Below are 24,242 nucleotides of genomic sequence, written 5' to 3' on the forward strand. Positions count from 1 at the left end.
ACCTTCCTAACCAAGTGAAATGACCCGGAAGTACGTCAGTGGCAGCCATGTTAAGTTTCATTCCAATTCTCCAAATGAAAGGAAAGGAGGTTTCAAACTTCCTTTATAACCTCCTTTAGCTTAGGAGCCACTGGACCTCCCTTACCGAAAGGAGAGGAGAAAATGCTGCCCCACAATGCCTCGCAGCCGCAGCATTTGCATCACACAACAGTCGGCCGTTCACGGAAACAAACGATTATGACGGAGAAATGATATCATGAAAGTTACGGTGCTTATTAAGCATTTTAAAACGTATGTGGTAAGTTGCCAAAGTGCTTTGTTTTGAACGTTCATCAGTATTATAATCAAAAATAGAAATATGAACGTTAGTTTTTACTGAAATTATCAAATAAAGTCAACATTTCACTGAGCTGTGTGGGGTTTGTTCAACTTTTAAAAGATGTTTGAATGGTGATGTACACAGTGATACGTGTTAAGGACTAACGTTTATAATAAATACATTTGTATTTATTTTAAGATATTTTCATACAATCATACGTATTGGGATCATTTGTATTAATGTGGACCGGAGGGAGAGTGTGACGAGCATACATTTCACTTTCCTTTTTTATTTCAATTCCAACTTTGGTCATGAAGAATATGTTTCTCTGTTGTCCACGTTCATAAAGCATAAAGCAACAGCATCAGAGCACGGTGCAGAGTCTCTAGATGAGTCCCTCGTTCTTATTAAACATCCATGTTGTAGTCCGTTGTATAGAACACTGTAGTTTCCATAGTTTCACCACAGCAGCAGACGCACACAATGACGTCCGCTGGCGCATCATAAACACGTCAGATAGTGAAAGTGCATTCGGATTCTCTGAAAGTACCGCAGTCTCTTCTCCTAAGTCCTTTTGAATTCTCCTATCCACTATCCCTTAACCCCGTGACGTTTCACTCAGAGGTCAAGGAATAGGAGATAGGGTTAGAATTTAGGAGCTGATTTTTGGATTATCGGAACGAAAGCCTTTATATTATTAAGATACAGCGCCACTTTCCGAACCATTGATGAATGCTTGTGTGTACACAAAAACGGCAAGCAAAACCGTTTTAAATGTGTGTTTCCTGTATGGCGAATAAAGCTGCTTTATTTATGCAAATAAATGTCCCCTCTGTGGGACTAATAAAGGTATTCTGATGTCTGTATGAAGTTGTTGTGAGTGTGGAGGCAGCAGCTACAGGTTAGCTTAGCCTTACTCTAATTGATCAGTGCACTACGAAGCCAGTGCTAGACAGTGAGCTGTCAACGGGGGGAGCCCCGTCGGTCATTATCAGCCGATATTCACTCTAAATAGTTTGTTCGGTGCTCTCTATAAAGGCCGATCAGGAGAGCTGGATCTGATCGATATGGACATAAACGCGAGTGAAGTATAACCGGACGCGAGAGAGAGATCAGATCAGCTGCTGAGTCTGACGGAGATACGCAGCTCTGCATGATCACCTGATGCTCCACCCTCTGTTTAGCGAGCTGACCGGACTGCGCAAAATAAGTATATGAAGTGTCATGAACACAAGAAATCATACCCTCGTGGGGGCGCGCTCATGTGATTGGCTTAGACTGGAGGAGACATCTGATTCGCTATAGATGAGAGAAATTACAAGTACGAATCGGGTGAGCGTCAGGGGAGTCTCAAAAAACCCACACACGAATGCACAGCGATCCATGCACAGAAAGCTGTTTGTGTTTGCAGGTTCAGAGGTTTTAAACTGAAAACAAATATGTGTGGATCAAAAATACATATGTAAAACTTTTTTCTGTGTTTGGATTTTATTTACATGTATATGAAACGGAACACATTTGTGTGTGCATTGAAAAACACAAGTGTGGATCCGGAAATACAAGAGTGAATCCTTCTGTGTGTATGTGTGTATTATGAGACTATTCTGAGCCCATAAGCGAGTGCCTGTTTTTCCTGGCCAAGGACAGGTTCCTTGAACACAACACGAGCGTAACGTGTCTTCACGTGGTTATGTCTCTCGTCTGAAAGGAGTGTAGTGTAGTGTAGACTAGACTAGAGTGCATACGGAGAGCACCGTAACGCCGCTCCAGCTTTTCAAATATTGCAGTACCCATAAGGAGCCGTACACATGCCGCAGTGTTTGCGTGGCTGTGTCTTTAGTTGTAAGCACAGTGGCGATCTGTTGTTATTAGCATCTGGTTAGCTAGCTATGCTAACGAATTTAAAGAGCTTTTCTACAACCAGGTGGAAGAGAGCTCTCTCTTGAGAGGCTCAAATAACCTCAGCTCAGTGAGGTTAAGGCACACTTTGATATTATCATTATAGTTATTAATGAGACTAAATGAAAAACAAGTATAAAATACTTTATGACAGTAACAAAAAAGTTGTTAAAAATAACAAGAATAGAGTTTAAAAGGGGAGTGATTTGTAAAATATCAAAAAAGAAAAATCTGCTTACAGTTCTGTTTCAAATGGGTGTTGAAAGATGTACCCATAGATCTCCTCATGTTGCTCTCAAAGTGCACCAGATTGATGCTTTTAACTTCAATATTTTATGTCCATATCTTTCTGTTTTGGTGGTCATGCCACACCGTGTGATTTTAGTTTTTTTAAGCAGAGGTTTAGTTCAATAATTTGTACGGCCCTCGGAGGATGTTGTAAAAATTGAAAGAAAAAAGGTTCCCCACCCCTGCTGTAAATAATAATAAAAACCCTTGATTTATAACTTAACATCTCTGTCTCCTATTGATCTGAGTATATTATAAAGAATAGCCAGTTAATTTAAGCATTATAGAACAGGCCTTTGTCAGATGGTATATTACGTTGTTTTTTTTCTGCTTCGAATAGTTCTCTCTTTTTTCACCATACCTGTGTTTGCATCACTGATCGTTAATTGTGTAGCTGGAGCCTGGAGATGAGTAGCCTAGCTTAACATTAAGCAAAAGCAATACAAAAAAGCTATCATTATCTTAAAGGGAAGCATTCTGCACTTCATACGTAGGGCTGAGCATTGTTGTGTTCTAGGAAATTAATTTCTATAAATTGGTGGGGGGGTGGGCTATGTGTTTAAAAATGTTAAAATAGTTTTTCGTGAAAATTGAATAGAATCCCAGAATTTTTCTTTTGACTTTTTGCTTTATTATTCAATGTTAAGAACTAGGATTCGATCAACTATCTGTATTGTCACTGCACAGAACTACGTCTCTTACTCATCTCTTCTTCCTTATTTTTTTATTTACTGCCTTCATTTATTGAAGGATTGAGAATCAACCCAATATTTTATTCATATTTAATGTTTACTTCGTGATAGTGATGGTGTGCCATCTGCCTTTAACAACCAGTTGAACAGGTGCTATTTTGTTTTTTCTGCAGCGATGCGTTCATGAATCACCACCCTCATATGTAAATGATCATATTGGCAGGTGGCAGGACATTTAAAAAAAATACACAAACAGTGGATGTGTTACCTCAGTAATCCATGGTTGGGAATTTGATGACACTTGGCGGTCCAATGCTGATATAAGTCGTGCCAGGCCTAATTCACTATGAGGTTTATTTTCTCAAGAAAATCTCCAGAATTTTCAATGAAGTTTGGTTTGAATCAACTTCATACTTTAGGGCCAATGTGCCTTGGGTAATAAATAACCATCAGTGTTGTTATTCATACTTTTACTATCTTCCTTCACCCTTATTCTATTTATTTTAATCCCCCACCTGTCCTTTATTCACCCACCTCACACACATTATTTTCTCTATCAGTCTGCATCTCCCTCTTGAGCTATATCTCACTCTTTTCTCTCCCTCAGCTCAGTCAATCTCAATCCAGTCTTGCATCACTTCTTTTCTCTGTGGAGTTAGGAGAGTGTCGGGAGACTACCGAGGGCCGACTGTTGTACCAATCAGTGCCTTCTGCCAGACTCACTTCATAAAGATAAAGGGCTTCTTTCTCCCCCTTTGCTACTCCATCTCTCCTTCCCTCCACCCCTCAGTAGAAATCTGCGCTCTATTTGTCCCTGCGGTGTTACTCTGACTGATTGTGAAAGAAAGGATTCTCTCTGGCTCTAAAGGGAGCTCCGGGTCATGACTTTAAAGAGCCGGGGCCACAAATGAGTTGAATTTCTGGCGTACTGAAAGTCCATTGGCCCTCTAATAAAACGGCAGAGTTCATTGGCTATAACATGAACCGCAGATATAAGGCCACCTTTGACTTTTGTACACAGAAAGACGACAAACAGACGTGAAACATGTGATCTGTCGAGATAGGATTTGATGACATTTTGGCCCAAAATCCATACGATAGCATTTGATAGGTTTAAGCTGTAGAACAAGTAACAAATCCGCTAAGGCCTGTAAATATTTCTCTCAGCCAAAGATGAAGGCGTGGCGGCAATCAATACTTCATTCAGCTCAAGTGTTGCCAATACAAGTAGGCAGCAGGATTTTCTGGTCGATACGCCGGATCCTTCTTTCTCTCCAGAGGAGGGCTCAGCCGATCGTCCGCTCATTAGCAGTGAAATGACACGTCCCTCATGCGAGAATATTCGTCTCATTGTACCTTCCAATATATTGATGTATGCACGGCTGTCTCAAAATGAAAAGGACTCATTTTCTGCTGTTCTAATCTTCACATTTATTGAGACGTCAGAGGGTGAATTGGCTCAAGGTTGACTTTAGTCCACTCTCTTAGATATCTATGAAATCGTTTTTATATTCAGTTTTTAGAGTTTTGAGTAGAGGTAAGACCATGGCCGTTCTTCAATTAGAGAGTGTATTTTAGCATTTACTTGCCATATAGTTTAACCATGGGGATTTTTTTAAAATCTATTTCTCTGGAGAAGACATCTTCCTCTGAGAATTATTGGGCGAAATTTTTGTTTTGGTTCTTTTGCTTAATGTGTTTAATGCAGGATGCTCCATCTGTAACTTTCAAACAAGGCGGCACCGTTAATACAACATCAGAGATAATGACCGGCATGCTCATATGGATGTTAATGGCACACTAAGCTCCCGCTACTGTAAACTCTTCCATATGCCAGGAAAGTCTGACAAATCCATTACATTTTACAGTTCACTAGGATCTGATAGTGAAACAGCTCCGTCCCTTTGTATCACTCTCTTTCTTCCCCTCGTTATGTTCGTCACGACAGTGGGCCGGAAAATCACCCTCTCTGATGTTTGTCTTCTTTGCAGATTAAAAGTCAGATTTCTCTCGCCATTCTTCTTTCTTTCTTTCTTTCTTTCTTTCTTATCGGCCAAACCTTGCCTATTTGCTTTTATTTTATGGCGCCCGTCACATCTGAATCGATGTGTGCTGCCCGTGAAAGTGCTGTAAAGTCGAGGGTGGAGACGGAGGGTGTGTGTCGCAGTGTTTGCTGTCCTTTTCATGCAATTTTAACCAGGCCTGTGTCAGTCACCATTCTGGCGACATTAAGGAGACAATACGGCTATCTCTCACGATAATCATACAAGTGCTCTTCCCGTTCTCCGTGCCGTCGCTCGAGCAGGAGCGCCCATGATTGATTTGGGCAATTTGTCCTGCTGATTAAGAGTGCCGTGGAAGCATGACATCAGTGCCTCACATGCTCCTCCTTTCTTCACCTCACACTAATGCACAGATCCCCTCTGCTTTCAGCTTTTCTCCTCTGGCAGCAGTATGAGAAAAAAACATATTGAAAGTTGATGAATGTTGGACAACATAACCCCCCAAGGTCGCACAGGGAGGCTCTCTCTTTGCTGAAGAAAGCACTTTTGAGAGTGCCTGTGGGCTGTTTTTCCTCTTTAGAGTGTGTGTTTTGTTTCTTCCTTCATGTATTTTTGTGTCTGTCTAACTTGTTGTCTCCCTACCCAGCCCGCCATACCTCGGCCAGCTTTTGGGATGAGTCTCCGTCTGGTAAAACTGGCCCATTTTTCTTCCATTTGCCCTAGTTTCTTTATTCTTTCCTTCCTTCTTTCATACCTCACAGTCCAACTCTTCCACCACCACCACCCCTACGCCCCAAAACTCTGAACCCCCACGCAATCAGCAACAAACTCACTAACCTCCTCTTGTCAAACACACACAATCACACGATCCATCACTAACCCGGAAACCGGCACGACCCCAACAACGAGCACGGTGTGAAGGCAGCGGGGTAGGAGTGATAAGTGATAAGAGAAGGTGAGCTAGCGATTTTCATCTGATTTCTTGCCATTTCTCCTTCCAGCCACCATGAGGTTCAGCGGCTTCCTGCACTTGGACCAGGTGGAGGGCCAGGAGATATTCTACACCCCTGAGATGGAGGACCCCAAGTCGGAGCTGTTTGGAGAGACAGCCCGCAGCATAGAGAGTGCAGTAAGTACTGTTGGGAATATAGTTCAGTTTCAATAGCTCATGGATGAATTTGCTTTAAGACCTTTTCATTTGACCATGTACGTATTATTATTATTATTATTATTATTATTAATACACCAAATCATGGTGGTTCAATCATTATTTTTAATAAACAAAAAAATATAAATTTCTCACACACACTTCTGAATAATTAAGAATATATACAGAATTAGCGTTCTGCTTTTAATTTCAAGTACAGCATTAAAGCCTCAAGGGATGCGTTAGCACAGGCAATAAATGAGCCTTCCAGAAACTCTTCAAATGTAATAAGTGTAACTATAAAAAAAACTGGGAAAAACAGACGTGTGCAAACTCAAAGACTCATTTGTGAATAGCTTGCAAAACACTTCACAGAAGCAGGAAGGGTCTCATGTGGGATTAATTAAGATAAGTCCTTACTCTGGATATGAGTGAGATACGTTTGGATGGTCAAGATGCCATTTTCTGTCAAGCAGAAGCTTGTACCATAATCGCAGTTTGGCCCTGGCGCACATATCTCTACTGTCCGTGTCTTTTTCTCAGACCTTTGAACAAATGTCTCTGTTGTCAAGCCAGAGCCTCGCTCCGCCGCTGAAATGGGAATTTGTGTGTGTGTGTGTGTACACTATACACATCCAGCAGCTGTTGAAACGGTGTCACTGGCCCCCACTGGGACCTAATCTACTACCTCACAGCCATTTGTGCGCGTGTCTGCGCTCGTTACACTCCAAGCCTGTGTCTTTCTGAAGTCTGGTGCGCCACTTGATAGCAACCACCCGCCTCTTCATCTTCTAACACTGTAGCACACGCAGATATACAGCACACTAAAGGATTCCAGCTGGTGATGTGAGAGCGAAAGAGAAGGGGAGAAAAGAAGATCGGGAGGTTTTATAGGTCAATGTTGGTCCATCCCTTCCATCCCTTCAGAGGATTGCACACATCTACCCACACATAATAGAGGTTCAGTGTCTGAAGGAGTAATCTGAGCATTTAAGCCAACTGAATTGAAGGAAAGGCAGCTTTTTGGTAGTGGCGCTAATCTGGCCAGTCTGAAAATGTCATGATATCTTGAGCGATATATTTAAGCAATAGCTCACGACAGGCCTCCGCTTCGCGTCGGGCCGGACCACGCCCCTTAGCTGTGATATAATGAGCATATACCACGGCCTGAAGTGAGCTATTGCTTTTATAAAACGGTTACCAAGTGTGGCAATATGAAAGAAAAATACACTCTAATTTAAATAGTTTTTATTAGTAAATAATTATGTTCAAAATAAAATAGTCCCTCCGTTGCCTTCTGCACAAAACATAGTGCGAGGTGGTTGCTATGCAACAACACTAACAGCTAGCGAACATATTAGACAGAGAGCGTTGATCGATTATTTGGCTATTTATTTACATTAATGTTTATATTGTTGCTGTTTATTGTGCACCCACTGAAAAACTGTCCAGCATCAGTAGCATGGCTTACTTGGTCACTTGTATAGGTCGAGGTTGTTCGAGGCTGTTGCTTGGCGTGGCGAGAATATTGCTCCACTTTCTCGAGACTTTCCCCGAGATTGGGCTTCCAGTAGCTCTGGAGAAAGCTTTCGCACCTGTGGCCACTAACGGTCATAATTTTGAATGGTGGTACTTTTCCAGTTGGTCTACCTGCTCTTCACGGAGCTCTGCATGTCGTAGTTTAGGTGCTTTTTTTTCTGGAGATAGGCACTGCTCAATCCACTCCTCCATACTATAGTAAGACCCCCCCGGAGGTCGAAGTTAATCTTAAATGTTTCCATTTTATGCTTTGTAAGTTTGTTTCGTAACGGAAGAAATTTAAATATATTTATAAAACTGACAAGTCAAATCAAGCAATCTGATTGGTCGATAGCATTTTTGCGGACCTCTTTGATTAAAGATTTGAAAACATCGTTGCTTGCTTTAAAAGTAGCACAATTCATTATGTTATACCTTCAAAAGTATCTAGATATCCCTGCCCTAATGCCAAAGGAACTGCACACTGAATATATTTTGCAGTTTGATGTCTATGTCTGGACCGCTGCCGCGTCAAAAAGGAGGGCTTCTGCCCCGTTACTTCTCCGCTGCTTTCTTGTTCCAGTATGAAGAGCGCTTTTCAGCCCAACGGTATATTGTTTTTCTCAGACGCGGAGGGATACTGACTTGTTGTGAAAAGTAACTTACAATTCTACCCGTGGTATACGCTCAGTATATCACGGCTAAGAACCAATCAGATTGCTTGATTTGACTTGTCCGTTTTATAAAATGAAGCATACAACACTTCATGAGTCTCCATTGAAACCTAGCTAATGCAATTAGCTAATCCTTGTGGCCTCTTGTTCCAACAGTGGGTGAAAATTAGGCATCATTTTGTGTCCGATCTTACCCTGACTCTGTCACTGTGCCATTTTAAAATATTTTACATTCTGTATGCATATTCAAAGATCAAGTTACACACAGTCATTTCCTTGCTGAAGCAAATATTAGAACTGCTGGTTTCGATTAAGCTAATGCATTGGCTTCATAATTCCATTGTTACATAACACACTTAAGTCAAATCCATCTTATTGATATTTTCTTTTCTCTCGTATATATTTGAAGTTGATATTATGGTAATCTAAAAAGTCACGGAAAGTAGTCAGGTGACATTACTTTTATATTGTGATGCTTAGATTAGGTTAATGTAGAATAGAACAATAGATAAGTAACAGCAGGCCCTGTAGCTCCTGAGATTTTAACCAGCTGCTGAAATAAGTACGAGGCAGAAGAATTTCCTCTTGTTACTTGTTGAGAATGTAATTAACTAATCCACCAGAACACAAACAAGAACACAATTAAAGGAAGACACTGACTGGATGTGACATTTTTGAAGTTTTAGCATGAAATGGTCCAATTTAAAGCTGAAATATTGGCCCAGATTGTTTGGGCTACAGTCAACTTTAGTCTGTAATATCTCCAAAAGCCCTCATGGAGCTCCTCTGGTTGGGGGGGGGGCTTCAGAAGCAAATCCAATCAGGAGCACATGTCAGGGTTGCACGACATTTATCTTAGCTCCTCCCGGAAACTTGTCTCTATAATTAATGCCACGGCTCCAGCTAAATGTCAATTTGTGCACCCGCACCCCAATTTGAGAGCAGTCTTTCCTGTTTGGAGAGTAGAGTCTTCTGGAATTGGACTCGCTGCTATGATAGCGTAGAGCTCATTACCGGCCTCATTTATCATCTCTTCTAACTGTCTCTTCTCTCCTCTCCCTGTTTTACTCTTTCTCTTCTCTCAGCTCAATGAGTTATTCAGGAAGTCGGAGGTGCACAAAGACTTCATGAGTGTTCGTGTCAGGAATTTGGCTCCAAGCAACTCCATCTTGGCCTTTGTGGAGGCCCACTTCAAACCAGGTGAGAGATGGCAGAAGATTCTGAAAAAAACTAACAAAGAATAAGTACAGTAGCCAATAGAGAGAAAATAAAGTTGGACTGCGTTGTGGTTTGTTCCCCTTTGTCTTTTAGCGAGCAAGATATCATTACAAAAAAAAAAGACTGACTTAATTTAAATGAAATTGGGATAAAAGTAAGGCCACTGGCTAAAGAAGACCTAATTACTTTTTTATGCAGAGTAAGCCACCATATCACTTTTTGAAGCACTTTATATTTCCACTTGTAACTCTTGGACTGTAAAGCTATGTTCTCCCCTGGGTTCCTACACTCTATTAGTCACTTGTTATTACTCCTCTGACACATTTTATTCCTCGTCCACTGAATAAGGTTCATAACATTTTTGAATAGTATTCCAGTAACCTGTTCCCTCCATTGGTGAAATGTAACTGCATTTGGCCACTTCTGTACAGTAACAAAACACATTTGTATCACCATGACTCAAAATGAACCTTGTCCTGTACACTTTACCTGGCGTGCATACAGGTTAAGGACTTCTCTATTGTTAAAATAACAAATGGAGAGGAATGTGTATCCTTGGCAGAGCTGTGCACTCTCTAAATGCTTTCTACTTATTCTTTATTTGACTCATAATATTAAACTGTGTTTGTCCTTATTAATACATTTTTTAAATGTTTTTCTCAATACCAAAACAGAATCATAACAAGGTTTCTACTTAGATGTTCACATTGTTATTCATAGAGAGCCAGGAAAAGTTCCCAAAAAGGTGAAATTGAAGGCTTGGTCAGCACCACCATTTGTCAAAAATGGAAAAGGAATACTTTCCAATTGATTGACAGGTGTCCTAATACAGTGACAAACACTAGACAACTCAAGATTTTCTCTGTTAAAGTTTGTTTACATCACTAATTCTGAAATCATAGGCATATATTTTTAATTAGGAGAAATTCCTTCTGTAACAAAGTGCTGAATTGCCATTATTAAGACTCATACATATGTGAATTCAATTCTTAATTATACGGTTGACGCCACAACTGGGCCTTTAAGCTCCTTTGTACCTTACAAACTCCACCCTCCCCCCATTTTGAGAGTGCAGTTTAGTGTCCTTCACACCCTTCATACGGTGCAGTGTTAAGCGGCTCTCCTCCATGGCCTGTAAAGCGAACATCTGCAGTTATGAGAGCGATTCATCTGGAAAAAAGCCGGACAAGCGGCAGGTGGAGGACAAGTGGCCCCCGGAGACCCTCCAACTGTCATACATGGGGCCTTCTGATATATCCATTGTTCCCCCTAAAGAAGCCCGAGTCCTGTATTTGCTTCAAAGTGCTCCTCCGAGGCCGTGTCCTGAGTGTCTGTACCTCTTGGTTTATGATAGATACCAGGTTCACGGTGGAAGACATCGAAGGAGCCCTGCTCAAACAGCTGAAGGCCTCCAAAGACACCAGCATCGCTGTGAAGAAGCCAGAGGACGAGAATATCCGCTTCACCAATTATGGTAATACACGATACAGTGTGTGGGGATTAATAAAATGAAAAGGGGTTTTAAGTTATTCATGAGGTGATTTATCAAAGGTGTTTTACGGGTCTTGAACAAGGAACTCTCTACGTGCATTTTTTCCTTTGCTAATTTCCATTGTTCTCTGCTGACAGGCATCTCCTCCGTCCCCTTCTTCACCACCACCACCACCACCACCACCACGGCCTCAGTCACCACAGCCGCTCCCAGCACCACCACCATGCCTCCCCCCACCTCCCCGTACATCACCCGCCGCCCCCCAATCACCACACGCAGGCCCTATGGCAGACGCACCACCACAACCTCAGCGCCTGTAACCACACCGCGACCCACCACCACCACAGAGGCCCCCACTACCACTGCTCCACCTCCAGCCACCACCGTAGCCCATGTCCGAGGCAGGCTGCACCACAAGAAGCCCTGCAGCTCCCACCCCTGCCTGCACGGGGGCACCTGCGAGAACGAGGGCAACGACTTCAGCTGCAAGTGTCCCGCCGGGAGAGGAGGCTCCGTGTGCGAGAAGGGTGAGTCAGCGCTTTTATTTTCTTTACACATTAGCAGAGATGGTAGTAGTACTCAGATCTTGTACTTAGGTACACACCACTGTGTTGGAATACTTTGTTACAAGTAAAAGTCCTGCAATACAAATGTTACTCAAGGAAAAGTACAGAAGTATGAGCATCAAACATACTTTAAGTACCATAAGTACTCATTATGCAAATGTGCCCATTTTAGAATAATATATATTGAATGTTTTGATTATAACGATTGATGGATTAAAGTGTTCTCAAAGCTGGTAAAAAGGTGCAGCTAGTTTGAATGAATATACTGCAAGGTAGCTTGTGAATTTACTCCATGTGTAACTAAAGTCTGATTTGTGTTGATTATAATTCACATTATTAAGTAACTAAAGGTATTAAATAAATGGAGTGGAGTGAAAGTACACTATTGACCTCTGAATTGTAGTGGGGTAGAACAGAGCAGCAGCACATTTAAATCATCAAGTACAGTTCATGTCTCTCACAATTGTACTTAAGTACCACTATATTTGCTAAAAGTTTCAAAGTCTCCCCCGTATTTTTAAATCCTCTGAAAAAATGAGCTGGAACAGACTTCCCTTATAATTTAGCAGGATAGCAATTAGCAATTACAAAGAAGCACCAAAGGCTGATTTAGCAGCAACTGAGAGGTTTTTAGGCACTCCACTTTGTGCCAATCATGCCTTTAACTGGTCTATAACCGCTGCTAACCACTTCCTCAAGTGCTTTAATATATTTATAAAGTAGTGGAAAAGAACCATTATGCTAAAAAATTCTAATATAAAAGGTTTCTTTAATGAAACTTTTATCGTAAAGGAGAAAAAGACATATATTGCTCACGTTAAGGGGTATCTTGTCTTATTGTAGCTTCACAAAGCGGGTGCCTAAAGTGCGGAACAACCTTCAGTTAGTGCCTGAATATGTAAATGCAAGTTCTGTGGTCACAGATGTGAATTTATTGGGTCATATAAAGCTCAATAAGACAGCAGCAATCAGCAGAGTGTCAATTTTACTCTATATATTATAAAAAAACTTGAGAACAAAGCTATTGAGGTGTGACTGACGCAATATCTCTCCTATCCGGCTGCTCTTCAAACACCTCAGAAGTGAGCGACAGCTGAGGTGTTCACTAAAGCCAACACACTGAATCCAATCAGCACCGCAGAGAAAATCATTAATCAAGGAGAACTTCTTGAGAAACTCTTTTGTTTCTTCCCCTCTTACCCTACTTTGGGATTTGCGGGGGGCTGAGAAGGAACCTCACGCTGCTGCATCTTAAGATAATTCACAGTAATTGCTTTGATGGGGATTAGCTGGTGGGAATCCATGTGTGTCTTTGAGTTAGAGTGCTAAATGAAGTCTCACACACACGCACACACTTAGACCGCATGCTGGCCTCCCCCAGATCAATGCAGTCATTAGAAAAGACGGTGCTCATCAGCTGCCATTCTCCACGGAAAGACAGATGGACGGAGAAAAAAAACAACCCGAGAGAGAAAGTGGATGATAATAATCGTAATTGTCGAGTGGCAGAAAACAAAGGATTCCCCTGGAGGCATGAGTGCTTAAATGTGGCTTGAGGGGGGGTGAAGAGCTCAGCTCCTCCTCTCTTTCTACCTTCTCCTTCTGGTGAACTCCTTCTTCCAAATAGCGTTCCTAAAATAAACTGACAGCTTATTCTCTTTCCTCCAGATGCCTCCACCTCCGCTAACACTTAAGTATAAACGATAAAGTGTATCATGAAATAATAACAGGATTGCTTTTCCTCCACAGTGATCAAGTACTTCATTCCGTCATTCGGAGGCCAATCGTACTTGGCGTTCCAAACCATGAGCGCCTATCACACGGTCCGCATAGCCATGGAGTTCCGGGTATCCGAGATGACCGGGATCCTGCTCTACAACGGCCAGGACGGCAAGAAGGACTTCATCTCTCTGGCTCTGGTGAACGGCAAGGTGGAACTCAGGTGAGCCTCGTCAGAGTTTTCAGGGTCAACGACCTTCATCATCTGTTGATTCTGCCGCTTTCCTTCTGATTCAATCTGATGAAACCTCTATGATCCCCCCGCAGGGGAAAACAGGGTCATTTCAGCTGAGAGAGGATGTAGATAACAATAAAGCCAATGAAGAGCACTGAAGATAATGAGGCAAATAATTACAGCAAGTAAACATGTTGAGAATACCGCTGCCAGAAAATGTAATAAAAAGACACAGAAGCTTCTGGACAGATTTTGCAGGCTAAGGCTACCAAGGCATGTTTTTCAGAAATGTGTTCAAAGCTTGCAAATGAAGCTCTTTGCATGATCACGTTTACAGATGGCGGGAACATATGTGTGCATTTCATATGTAATTTTTAATCACATATATTGCATTTACAGATGGAAGCAATGACTTATTAAATGCACCTCGATATGGCTCATGGAGGCATTAGACTAATCATGTTGGATAGTAACATGTAGTATGCAAATATATTAACACTGTGCCAGTTCTCTTGCTTTATATGCTATCAGCTCATTGGATGGGCGTTATTAGTGGTTATCAGCATGAACATGGTTGGTTAGAAGGGCGTGCTCCACCTACTATAAGATTCAAAAGGGCCTTTTCATCTGTATATATGTTTGATCCCGAATATAATTACATGACGATACCAGCTTCTAACTGCTGAAGTAGTTAATGACAGGAGCATAGAGCAAGTCAGGTACATTGTGAAAACACCACTCAATAAATATATCAAAACCTTTTGGTAAAGCTACAGCTGTTTAACTTTTGCAACATTTTCATTTTAAACCTTTATTTAACCAGGTGAATCCCATTGAGATCATCTATCTCTTTTTCAAGGGAGACCTGCAGCAATTAGGTTCCACATGAAGACAGAAAAACAGAAAACAACAGAAAAACAAAAAGGACATCATACATAGGGGTGCAACAACTAATCAACTGAATCGATTAAAATCGATGACCAAATTAGTTGCCAGCTAATTCAGTCGTCGATTAGTTGGTGACGTCATCACGTGTGTTTTACGCACCGTTAAGCTCCAACGTTATCGGCCTTTTTATCGGTACTGGAGACATTCAAAAAAGTGTCATATGTATTATTGCTACATAAACATTATATCGCAGTTTTAGTGTCGCCAACTCGTTTCTAATATGCAAAAAGACAAAGAAATGCGTCTATGATGTATTTTCGATCTTTCCAATCCAGACGAGATCTCTCTCTCCCCCGTCTGTGTGCGAGGGGGCGGGCAGTTTACACACGCGCGCCTGCTACATGCATGCAACACACTGCGGGGTTGGTGTGGTTAAATGTTACCCATCTTGAGGTGGACAAAGCTCGTTGCCAATAGTGCAATAAGAGTTTAGCATGTAAGGGCGGTAACACAAGCAATTTGTCTAAACATTTAGCAAAAGTGCACCACATTCAGACGGAGGAAAGCACAGGGTTCGACTGTCTTTCTAGTAGCTCTGTAGCCCCATCCACGAGTAATTTTTCCACGTCAGCGACACACGGAGTTAACAAAATTAATTATACAAACATGGGTTAATGATTAGAGGTAACTTAGTTATTTATTTTGTAAAAGTTTCCCCTATTCTTATTACAGTTCTGTTATCACATTATTTAAACAATCTAAAAGTTGATGGCTAAATAAGAGCGTTTGAGAAATTGTGCAAGGCATAATAGTCCGAATAGTCGATTAATCGTTTCATTAATCGATAGATTAATCGATTATCAAATTAGTCGTTTGTTGCAGCCCTAATCATACAACATAGTTACAGGGTTTCAACATTGGGATATTTCATCAGAATGTGTATATCTTATGTTGGGGAATCATTTCCCCTGCATTTCATCCTTCGCCCTCTGACACAGATGCCCAGCCTTGAGCAGCCGTTATCTCCCTTAAGGAGGGGCTGCCCTAGCATGTTGTTGTTGTTACCAGTTTATGATCGGGCAACTCTCGGTTAGAGATAGTTATTGTTGTGGCACACCTGGGACACATCCTTCTCGGGGTGTAGATGACCCCGAGCCATAAGCGACAACAAATGTGATCCACAGTGTCCTCAGCTGTTTAGTCTATCTATTGAAGAATGTTGATTATTACACTCTGAACTAGTTAAAACCTCGAGCTACAGGAGGGTTCTTCAGAATGGATTGTGGCATCTCTACCGTGTGGCCAACTCGTGGCCCGTGACATGTCTTTTGAATTCTCCAGCCGAAGCTCCAAATAAACCGTCAGTGTTTGCCATCAAAGCTCCAGCTCTCCTCGTGTCTCTCTGAGTCCAGACTCCAATTGCTTCAGAAGTTTCCCCCACATCTTATATATCTATATATGTTATTTTCGCTGATAATTGTATCAAAAGTGACTTACATATACTTTAATGCCATAGATATGTCTATGGGATCTTGCCCGAAGACTTTTCGACATCTTGGTTTAAACCGCTAATCAATCCTTTGATCGGTAGATACTTATCTACCCACTGCGACACAGCTCCCCAGTCTCACCATTCTAAATGGGAGTGATTATAACTGCAGAGTGGCCATTCGATGGGCTGATAACATTTTAAGTGTATGGCCGGATAAGAATCTCTTTGTTCTGTAAATAAATACAGATTTGAATCTGAATGTGATTATTAGGACTATGGTTGTTTGTGTTATAAAAATGAAATTCCCAAACGTTTTCATTATTTTATTTTCGTTTATTTACAGTAAACACACACAAATGTAAACTTCTTAAGTTGAATTAAGCTATCAAAAGACATGTTATAAACCAATGAGCAAAGCTTCCATTTGGCAATTTATTTGCAGAAATCTGATGAATAACCTTGGTTGTTGGCCACCTATTACTTGTAACACCATCCTTTTCCCCTTATCTTTCGGGTCTTGTGTTTCACCCTGACCCCTTAAAGCCCTTACAGTTCCCCTGAACCTGACCCGGTTAGATTTCTCCATTCAGAGCAAAATCAATGGCAAACTAAAAGGAGATCATTAGTCACTCGTGCTTTCAAATGGAGCTCTGCCTCGGTTCCAGAAATACAGCTGTGAGATTACCACCCACAGCTCTGCAAATCCAAGACGTGGGGAGGGAACTAATTATTTGTGGCTGATAATTGCTCTGTGGTTGCGCTAATACTAGCACGTGTCGGTGCAGGTACACGGCGGCTCTTTTCTGTCATGATATGGCCTCCTTTTTGTCAACAACACCTCATTAGATAAAAGGTTTGATTAACTAGAGGGAATGGAGATATTTTTTTAAGTAAGTAGAGGCTTCATTTGAGTCACATATTTTGGAATCCCAAATGAGAAGTCCTGCACCTTCTTTCTTTCATCTCTCTCTGTCTTCTGGAAAAATATGAGCAGATTGCTTCTATTCATTAGTCGCTGCTCGATATAGAATAAACATGTTGGGTGGAAAATAACCCCCATCCAATTCTGTAAACTAATAAAAAGTGCGGCGGAGGTATAAAGTGACTGATTGACTGATTTATATCCCTCTGCTCTCAGGTTTAACACAGGTTCGGGAACTGGAACAGTTGTCAGCAAAGTACAAATCAATCAGGGCCGCTGGCATCAGCTGGTGGTGACGCGCAACCGCCGCAACGCCATGCTCAGCGTGGACAACGAGCCGCACATCGAGGGCGAAAGCCCCCGCGGCACAGATGGCCTCAACCTGGACACCGACCTGTTCATCGGAGGAGTGCTCGAGGAAATGAAGCAGGAGTAAGAACTAACATCTATAGTTGCACATTCTTGTATTCAGGGTCGAAAGAAAGTTTTTTTTTAAGTTTTTTTTTTTTCTTTTTTTACTATGTTACTTCTTACTGTCATGGCAAGATAAACTATATTGGGGGGACATGGTAAACACCACACAAAAAAACATCGGACCCCTTACAAAAATGTACAGTAGAATGCTTGGATGTATGGAGGCCCTGAGAGGTAAATAGGACTTAAATAACTAAATAAAGTGAGACCTGTGGGATATCTGGCTAACTTTCTTCAAGGGTCTGGAGAGACCCTCGTCTTTTAACTAAAGTCAAGATACAGTACTGATATCATAGGGACATTCAAACCATCGTAAATTTGTACCCGATGTAATGCTTGCTTGTTGGAAAAAATTGGAAAATGATCGTATATATTTAAAATGTTGGCAAAGGAAAAACTGTCATGTCAATACTCACAGGAGTCCTTTGACTGACATTACTGTTTTTAAAATGTTGTAGCAGGCTCAGTTTTAAAGCGAGTATGAAGATACTGATATCATAGGAAATTAGAATTCCTTATGAAATTAAACCTATGATGCCATGATAGCTTGTAGGAAAATAGGAAATTAATGCTCCTTATTTTAGCCATATATTGGCAAGGGACAAACTGTCATGTCTATGCTCCCAGGAGTCCTTTGCCTGACATTAATGTGTTAGGAGGCTCTGGCAGGCCCCGTTTTAGACTTAGAGTGGAGATACTGATAACCTATGAAACTAGAGACCTATGGATTTCCTGAGTATATTGACAAAACAGAACATACACCCTCCTGCAGTAGAACCAAGTGTTTTAACACAGCTCCAGGCAGTCACTGAACTTACAGTAAAAACTGTACTCCAATCTTCTGGAAACTGCAAAGAAACCCCCTTATTGTCAATAAACCTCGGAACGCCTTGCCTCCCAGGAAAGCTCCCTACCTTTAGATTGTGGTTTTAAAGATTCTCAAGGCAGTGATTATCCTACAGTTCACAGCAGCTAATTTCATACAGTTAGGTAAAGCCAGAAAGGCCTCACTATAGAGAAATGACTACTATGGAGACTAGCATCACTTGTGAATACAATTGTGCTCATTAAAGAAGACATTACCTTACATTGGTTCCCTTTTTTCTTCAGTGTGAGGGAGCGGACGGCGGTGGCCACCGGTGTGGTGGGCTGCATCCGCCTGCTGGATGTCAACAACCGTGTGCTGAACCTGCAGGAGAGCGGGGGGGACAGTCTGTACGGCAGCGGCGTGGGCGAATGTGGAAACAACCCCTGCCAGCCCAACCCCTGCAAGAACGGAGCTGCATGCCAGGTCAAGGAGGCAGAGATGTTCCACTGCAAGTGCAGCAAAGGATTCTGGGGTAAGATGCCGAGATAAGCAGATCAGGATGTTCCTAATGGTCATACTGGGATTCCCAGTCAATTTTAAGTGGTTCATTCCAGTGTAGGAGCAGGGAATACATAGAAAACATGTCATTTCATATGTGGAATATCCAGACTTTTTAACACATCGTTAAAAATGTGTTTTGCCTTCTTTTCTGGGACTCACTGTGGTCATGACTTACTCGCAAATCCTAAGTAAGCTTGACAGCCTAATTTGACAGTGAAACTCACGCCCCCAGCAGGAGCGCTTGAAGTCATTTGTAAACAGCAACACCATCAAATCTGTATGTCCAACACAGAAACGAGAGATTATGTGTTGAAGCAGTACAGAAAAACATGAAAACCTCCACCAAATGGTTAGTGATTGGCCTATCTCTTCTTCCACATCCCTTCCTCCGGCAGATGCCAACTAACAAGCAACTCTGAGAGAATATAGCTAAAAGCCAACACCATCAGCGCCTAGCCAAGCGTGACTCGTGCCTGTTGTACGGCAGCCTACTGCAGAAAGTTTCCCACCAGAACTAAATTAATTGTTGGAGTTAACTTTAATCCCTCCATAGTAAAGGATGTTATTCAACATGGTGAATGCTTTGTGGGGAAACCAGCTCACAGTAAAGTTTTTGGAGCTGTTTTCCTTGGATTGAAAATGTGGATCTTTAAAAAATCACAATACATGATTATTGTCTTTCATTCATTGATTTTATGTAAAGTGTCTTTGAGCATTAGGAAAAGCGTTATACAAATCCAATGTATTATTATTCCAGAGGTGCTTTTATGTTGTGTAGTTATTAAGGAGCCTGGTACAGATAACCCTCCCACTTTGAAGAAGCATTGCTGTGATCAAAGATGTGTTGGCAACATGGTGTTAAATGAATGGTGATAATGAGAATTGAACCGTTGCCTGCGGATAGATTCAAGTAATTTTTCCCATCACGTAAATGTATTAAGTAGGGAAGATTGCGGATCTCGAGGGGGAGGGACAAATCTCTGAAAACCAGAGAATAAATGGGTGGAGAGCGGTTGAAACAGAGGACATGTCAGAACAGTGGGATGTATGAGGGAGGCGAGCGAGTATTAGAGCAAAGAGATGGTATAGAAGGCAGAGATATGAAAAAGGAGCCGAGGAAAAAAGCAGGGTAGCCCTGTGAGCTCAGCGGGGACGGGCTTCATTAAAGCGCTCCCCTCACCACAGGCTCTGACTGCTAAAGTAATGACGGGTGGATTCAGATGGGCTGTGGCAGAGGGCAAAACAATCATCCAACAGACGCTACCATGCCTTTCCCACAGATAGGGTTGGCCCAGAAACATGGCCGCATGGTGGGAAGGCTCTCCACTGTTTAATCTGGACGTGTAATATTTCCAAATCCTATTAGAAAATGACCTCTATTACAGAGGAAATCCTTGTATAGAGAATAAAGAGAAAACGTTGGTGGTATTCTGATGTGGGATTTTTATATGTGTGTTTCTAGGTCCAACTTGTGCTGACGTCCATGATCCATGCGAGCCCAACAGGTGCCATCCATCCTCCCAGTGCCAGGCGCTGCCGGAGGGAGGCTACAAGTGCGAGTGTCCCATGGGACGTGAGGGGAGGCACTGCGAGAAAAGTAAGCTGACTGTATATCCCGGAGTTACTCCATCACTTCCTCTGGTGCATATCTAGGAGCGGGGTGTTTCCGCCTGAGTCAGCTGAGCAGCATGCTCATCAATTTTTGCCTCTTTTGCTCACCGCTCTGTAAAATAGCCATCTAACCTGAGTCAAAAAGGGAGATCAAACACAGTAAGTAGGGGGGGTTTGATCCTTCAGGCTGGGAGGGGCTGGGAGCGCTGCAGAGCCGAGGTAGATGATTGGCCCCGTCGGGCCGTTCAACACATCGACTCTGCTACGCTTGTTAGTGAGGTACCAGCAGCAAAGCCACAGCCTTTCTCCGCTCGCTCCTTGTCTATCCGCCCACAGGTGTTGTGTTCAAACGTGTGTGTTACTGTTCAGCTCCACATGGCAGAACCGGGCCGCGGCTTGGGAAAAGACCAGAGCTCGGCTCAGCTGCTTTTGAAGTTCATCATTAGCATTTTGGCGGGCGTTGCATTCTGAAGTCTCCCTATGCCTTTTTGTGCCTCCCCTGGCTTTGTAGATGTCGTCGAGTTGACTTCTGTAGCCGAGAATAAAAGACAATATACTATCATCTAAATCAAAAGACAAACACGCACCCATCCCTGGGAATCTAGAAAAAACAGATGGGAATAGCCTCCTTCCAAACCCCCGAGTCCCAGTTAGCAGGTGATTAAAATAAATTGAGGTGAACCAAAATCAATGCTGTGTGAGCGAAAGCGTCTCCCATTCCAAAAGGCTATTTTTTTCCACCGGAATCAATGGGATGACTAATCGCATCAGTCCTCCCTGCCCGGCGTGATTAATGGGAGCGTCAGTCAGCCAGAGTGTCAGCCCCAGACAGGAGCTCGCAGATAAGGTGGCATTCAGGCGGACATACCCTCTGAGGGCTGCACTGAGAACAGTTGAAGAGACAGGTAGCTTACAGGCCACTCATCAGAAGCCTGAAGGTGAATTACTAGTAGTATTAAGTGTGTGTAACCCAGCGTATGCTCGCACGTTCAGTTGAGCTATGGTTTCCATTTCAATTCTGCCAGAGTTTCGTCAGAGCTACTCTAAATTCACCATCAAGGACTTCTCTCAAGGGTGTTCCAATAGTATTAAATGGCGTACTTTGCTTAGTGCTTTTACCCTGAGATAATGTGAATCATTGCAATTTAGTGATGAAAGCAGGATCACTTGGAACGGTCCTTGAAAAACTGTAGGGGGGAGTTTGAAATTCAACAATGTTTAGCATTCAGCTACATTAACTGCAATTTCTGTATCAGTCCGTGACGTCACCCGGCCCAAAATAACTAAATAAACTACCCAGTATGAACTATTTTATAGCCCTTACTAGAATCATTCGGTCCTTAAAGTTGTAAAATACACTAAAAGCCGAATCTAGATTTATTTTCTCTCTCCATTCATTCTACTGAGCCGAGAGTGGGAGCTCGGGGGGCGGGGCTTAAGGGGCGCATGCTCTGTGACAGCACATACGGGTTCTTCTGCTCTGACAGCCAGGCATGACGGGTAACCTGTGACGTTTCGCTCTCTCAAAAGTTGGGCCATTTTGTCTTCCTGCGCCAATGAGCAGCTCTCATAGGAAAAAACGAGACCCCGCCTCCCACGCTGTATCCAGTTCTTATTATACATCCATGGTGGGGAGAGGTGGGGCTATGACTTCATAGTTATCAGGAAATAATCGTATAGAGCGTACACACTGAGCCGTTTGGCCCAATCCCCCAGGAAGTGCGCCGAACTCTGAGGAAAATATTCGTTGTGGTCAAACGGCGGTACTCATACTTGCCAACCCTCCCGATTTTCGCGGGAGACTCCTGATTTCATTGCCCCCTCCCGGTTTCCTCCCGGGGTCATATTTCTCCCACATTTCTCCCGATTTCTGACAAAATCAGATTTACTCAGGACGGTTTCCACTCTGACTTTAATACAGCGACACCATTGTTTGGTTTCCATGGTAGCGCGTCTCTTTGGTAGTGCGCGCAACTGAAAGTCTGACAGGGTGAGGAAGATAGTCACAGAAAACAGAACAAGAATCGACAACTCTACCCTCTCTGCTCACTCCTTACCATATGCTCCTTCAAGGATGGTGCTACAGGCCGCAAGGCAGTGCACTTAGAACTACAATAAGCATGTTAATGTTAATCTAACAACTCCGGCGATCCACTAGCAGCCCACCCCCCGCGGTGGTTTTGAAATGCTCCCGATTTCTGAGGACTCAAGGTTGGCAAGTATGGCGGTACTACACTTCCGTATCAGTCGCTGGGGTCGGAAATACTTTTTCCCATTGACTTAAATTGGGAAAGAGACATCTTTAAATCATTGGATACTTTTTTTAAAACTAAATAAACTAGCCAGTATGAACATTTGTATAGACCTTATTATTATTATTCGGTCCTCAATTTGTAAAATGTGCTAATAACGTTATTCCGAGAGTAATTTTCCTCGGCATTATGAACGTGCATCTAGCCCTTGGGACCGCGCCGCCCAGCACGTTCACGTTACGTGTTCAATACTACATGAGTTTTACCTTTACCCATGGATGCACAATAAGAACGGATTATATGATTTTATGAATGCTTTCGAGACATTTCACTCTCTCAAAAGTTGGGCCATTTTGTCTTCATGCACCAATGAGCAACTCTCATAGGAATGAACGAGGCCCGCCTCTCACGCTGTATCCAGTTCTTATTATACATCCATGGTTTGGCCCACCAGAGCGTTCCGTTTGCAGATCTATCCACCTTGGGACCCGTTATCGTTTGCGGGGTCCGTTTCCGCGTTTCCGCGTTTCCGTTACGGCCTCGTGTGAACAAACGGGCTATGCGAAAGAGAAAAGTAGCGGATACAACCGTTTGCGTTCTCGTGTAAACAGCACCTGAGAGAGAGTGTGTGTGTGATTCACACTGCAGCTAATCTGTTGAAGAGCCGATTGATTGGGGGGCAGCACCATGAGGTTTGATTGCAGCTACAACGTTTTTGAACTAGCAAAATGTCCATTTTAGCTGCTCTGATATTGCCAATCCTTATTTTACATTGTTTTGATGGGTTTTATAGCGGGTACTAATTAAGCAGCATTACTCAAATCCAAACAAAATTACCTCTGAGCTTACGTCAACAAGAGAACTAGAGGCAACTTACTTCTGCTGCGTTTTTAAATAAATCTGACCAAATTCAACTTTTCTAAGACGTCAAGCTTCACTCCCCGCACGCCATGTGGGTTTTCCTGGTCACTCAACTCATTCCAATGCCTGGACCTCTGGTGATTTATTGATCGCGGTGCTTTCATTTTGAAACACAAGATGAATCCCCCCTTCCAATCTCTTTAAGTAACTACATCCTGAGCGGCTCTTCTACTTTAATAGAGTTCAGTTTAGCGCGCAAATCCTAGACTGTTTTTCCCACTTCTGCATGGTGCGTGCCATCATCATTAGCAGTCTTGTGCACAATAGCTAATTAGCTTTCTCATCTCCGTCTGCCTTCCCCATCCTGACTCGTCTCTAATCCCACCCAATTACGAACAAAAGCTTTTTTTCGGCTACATATATGTGTGTTAGAGCGTCAAGCGTTGCACAGGCCTCTGAATGGTGGTAGTTTTTGCACCATAAACACATACCCCCGGGTGACACTTGAACGATTTTTAATGTCAAGCCACTTGTTAGAAGGATTGCACGGTGCCTGTCCTAATCACTGCAGACAGCCAGATGTAGAGCCATCGCAAAGACAGT

General features: G+C 42.6%; 1 protein-coding gene across 14 annotated transcripts in view; it reads left to right on the forward strand.

The window, feature by feature from the left end:
- The window catches only part of agrn (agrin), a 272,513-nt gene that overhangs the window by 224,658 nt on the left and 23,613 nt on the right, over positions 1-24,242 (forward strand). For 8 of the 14 annotated variants that reach the window (XM_079677600.1, XM_079677608.1, XM_079677611.1 and 5 more), the window contains 9 exons: positions 5,848-5,889; positions 6,203-6,330; positions 9,626-9,740; positions 11,113-11,232; positions 11,388-11,777; positions 13,566-13,758; positions 17,289-17,504; positions 18,657-18,886; positions 20,378-20,512. In XM_079677600.1, the coding sequence (XP_079533726.1) occupies positions 5,848-5,889; positions 6,203-6,330; positions 9,626-9,740; positions 11,113-11,232; positions 11,388-11,777; positions 13,566-13,758; positions 17,289-17,504; positions 18,657-18,886; positions 20,378-20,512 (1,569 nt within the window). The remainder of the gene's footprint in view (positions 1-5,847; positions 5,890-6,202; positions 6,331-9,625; positions 9,741-11,112; positions 11,233-11,387; positions 11,778-13,565; positions 13,759-17,288; positions 17,505-18,656; positions 18,887-20,377; positions 20,513-24,242) is intronic. The other 6 variants (XM_079677609.1, XM_079677610.1, XM_079677612.1 and 3 more) reach the window with 1 other exon arrangement.

This window comes from Notothenia rossii (assembly GCF_949606895.1).
Source record: "Notothenia rossii genome assembly, chromosome: 4".
Classification (NCBI taxonomy): Eukaryota; Metazoa; Chordata; class Actinopteri; order Perciformes; family Nototheniidae; genus Notothenia; species Notothenia rossii.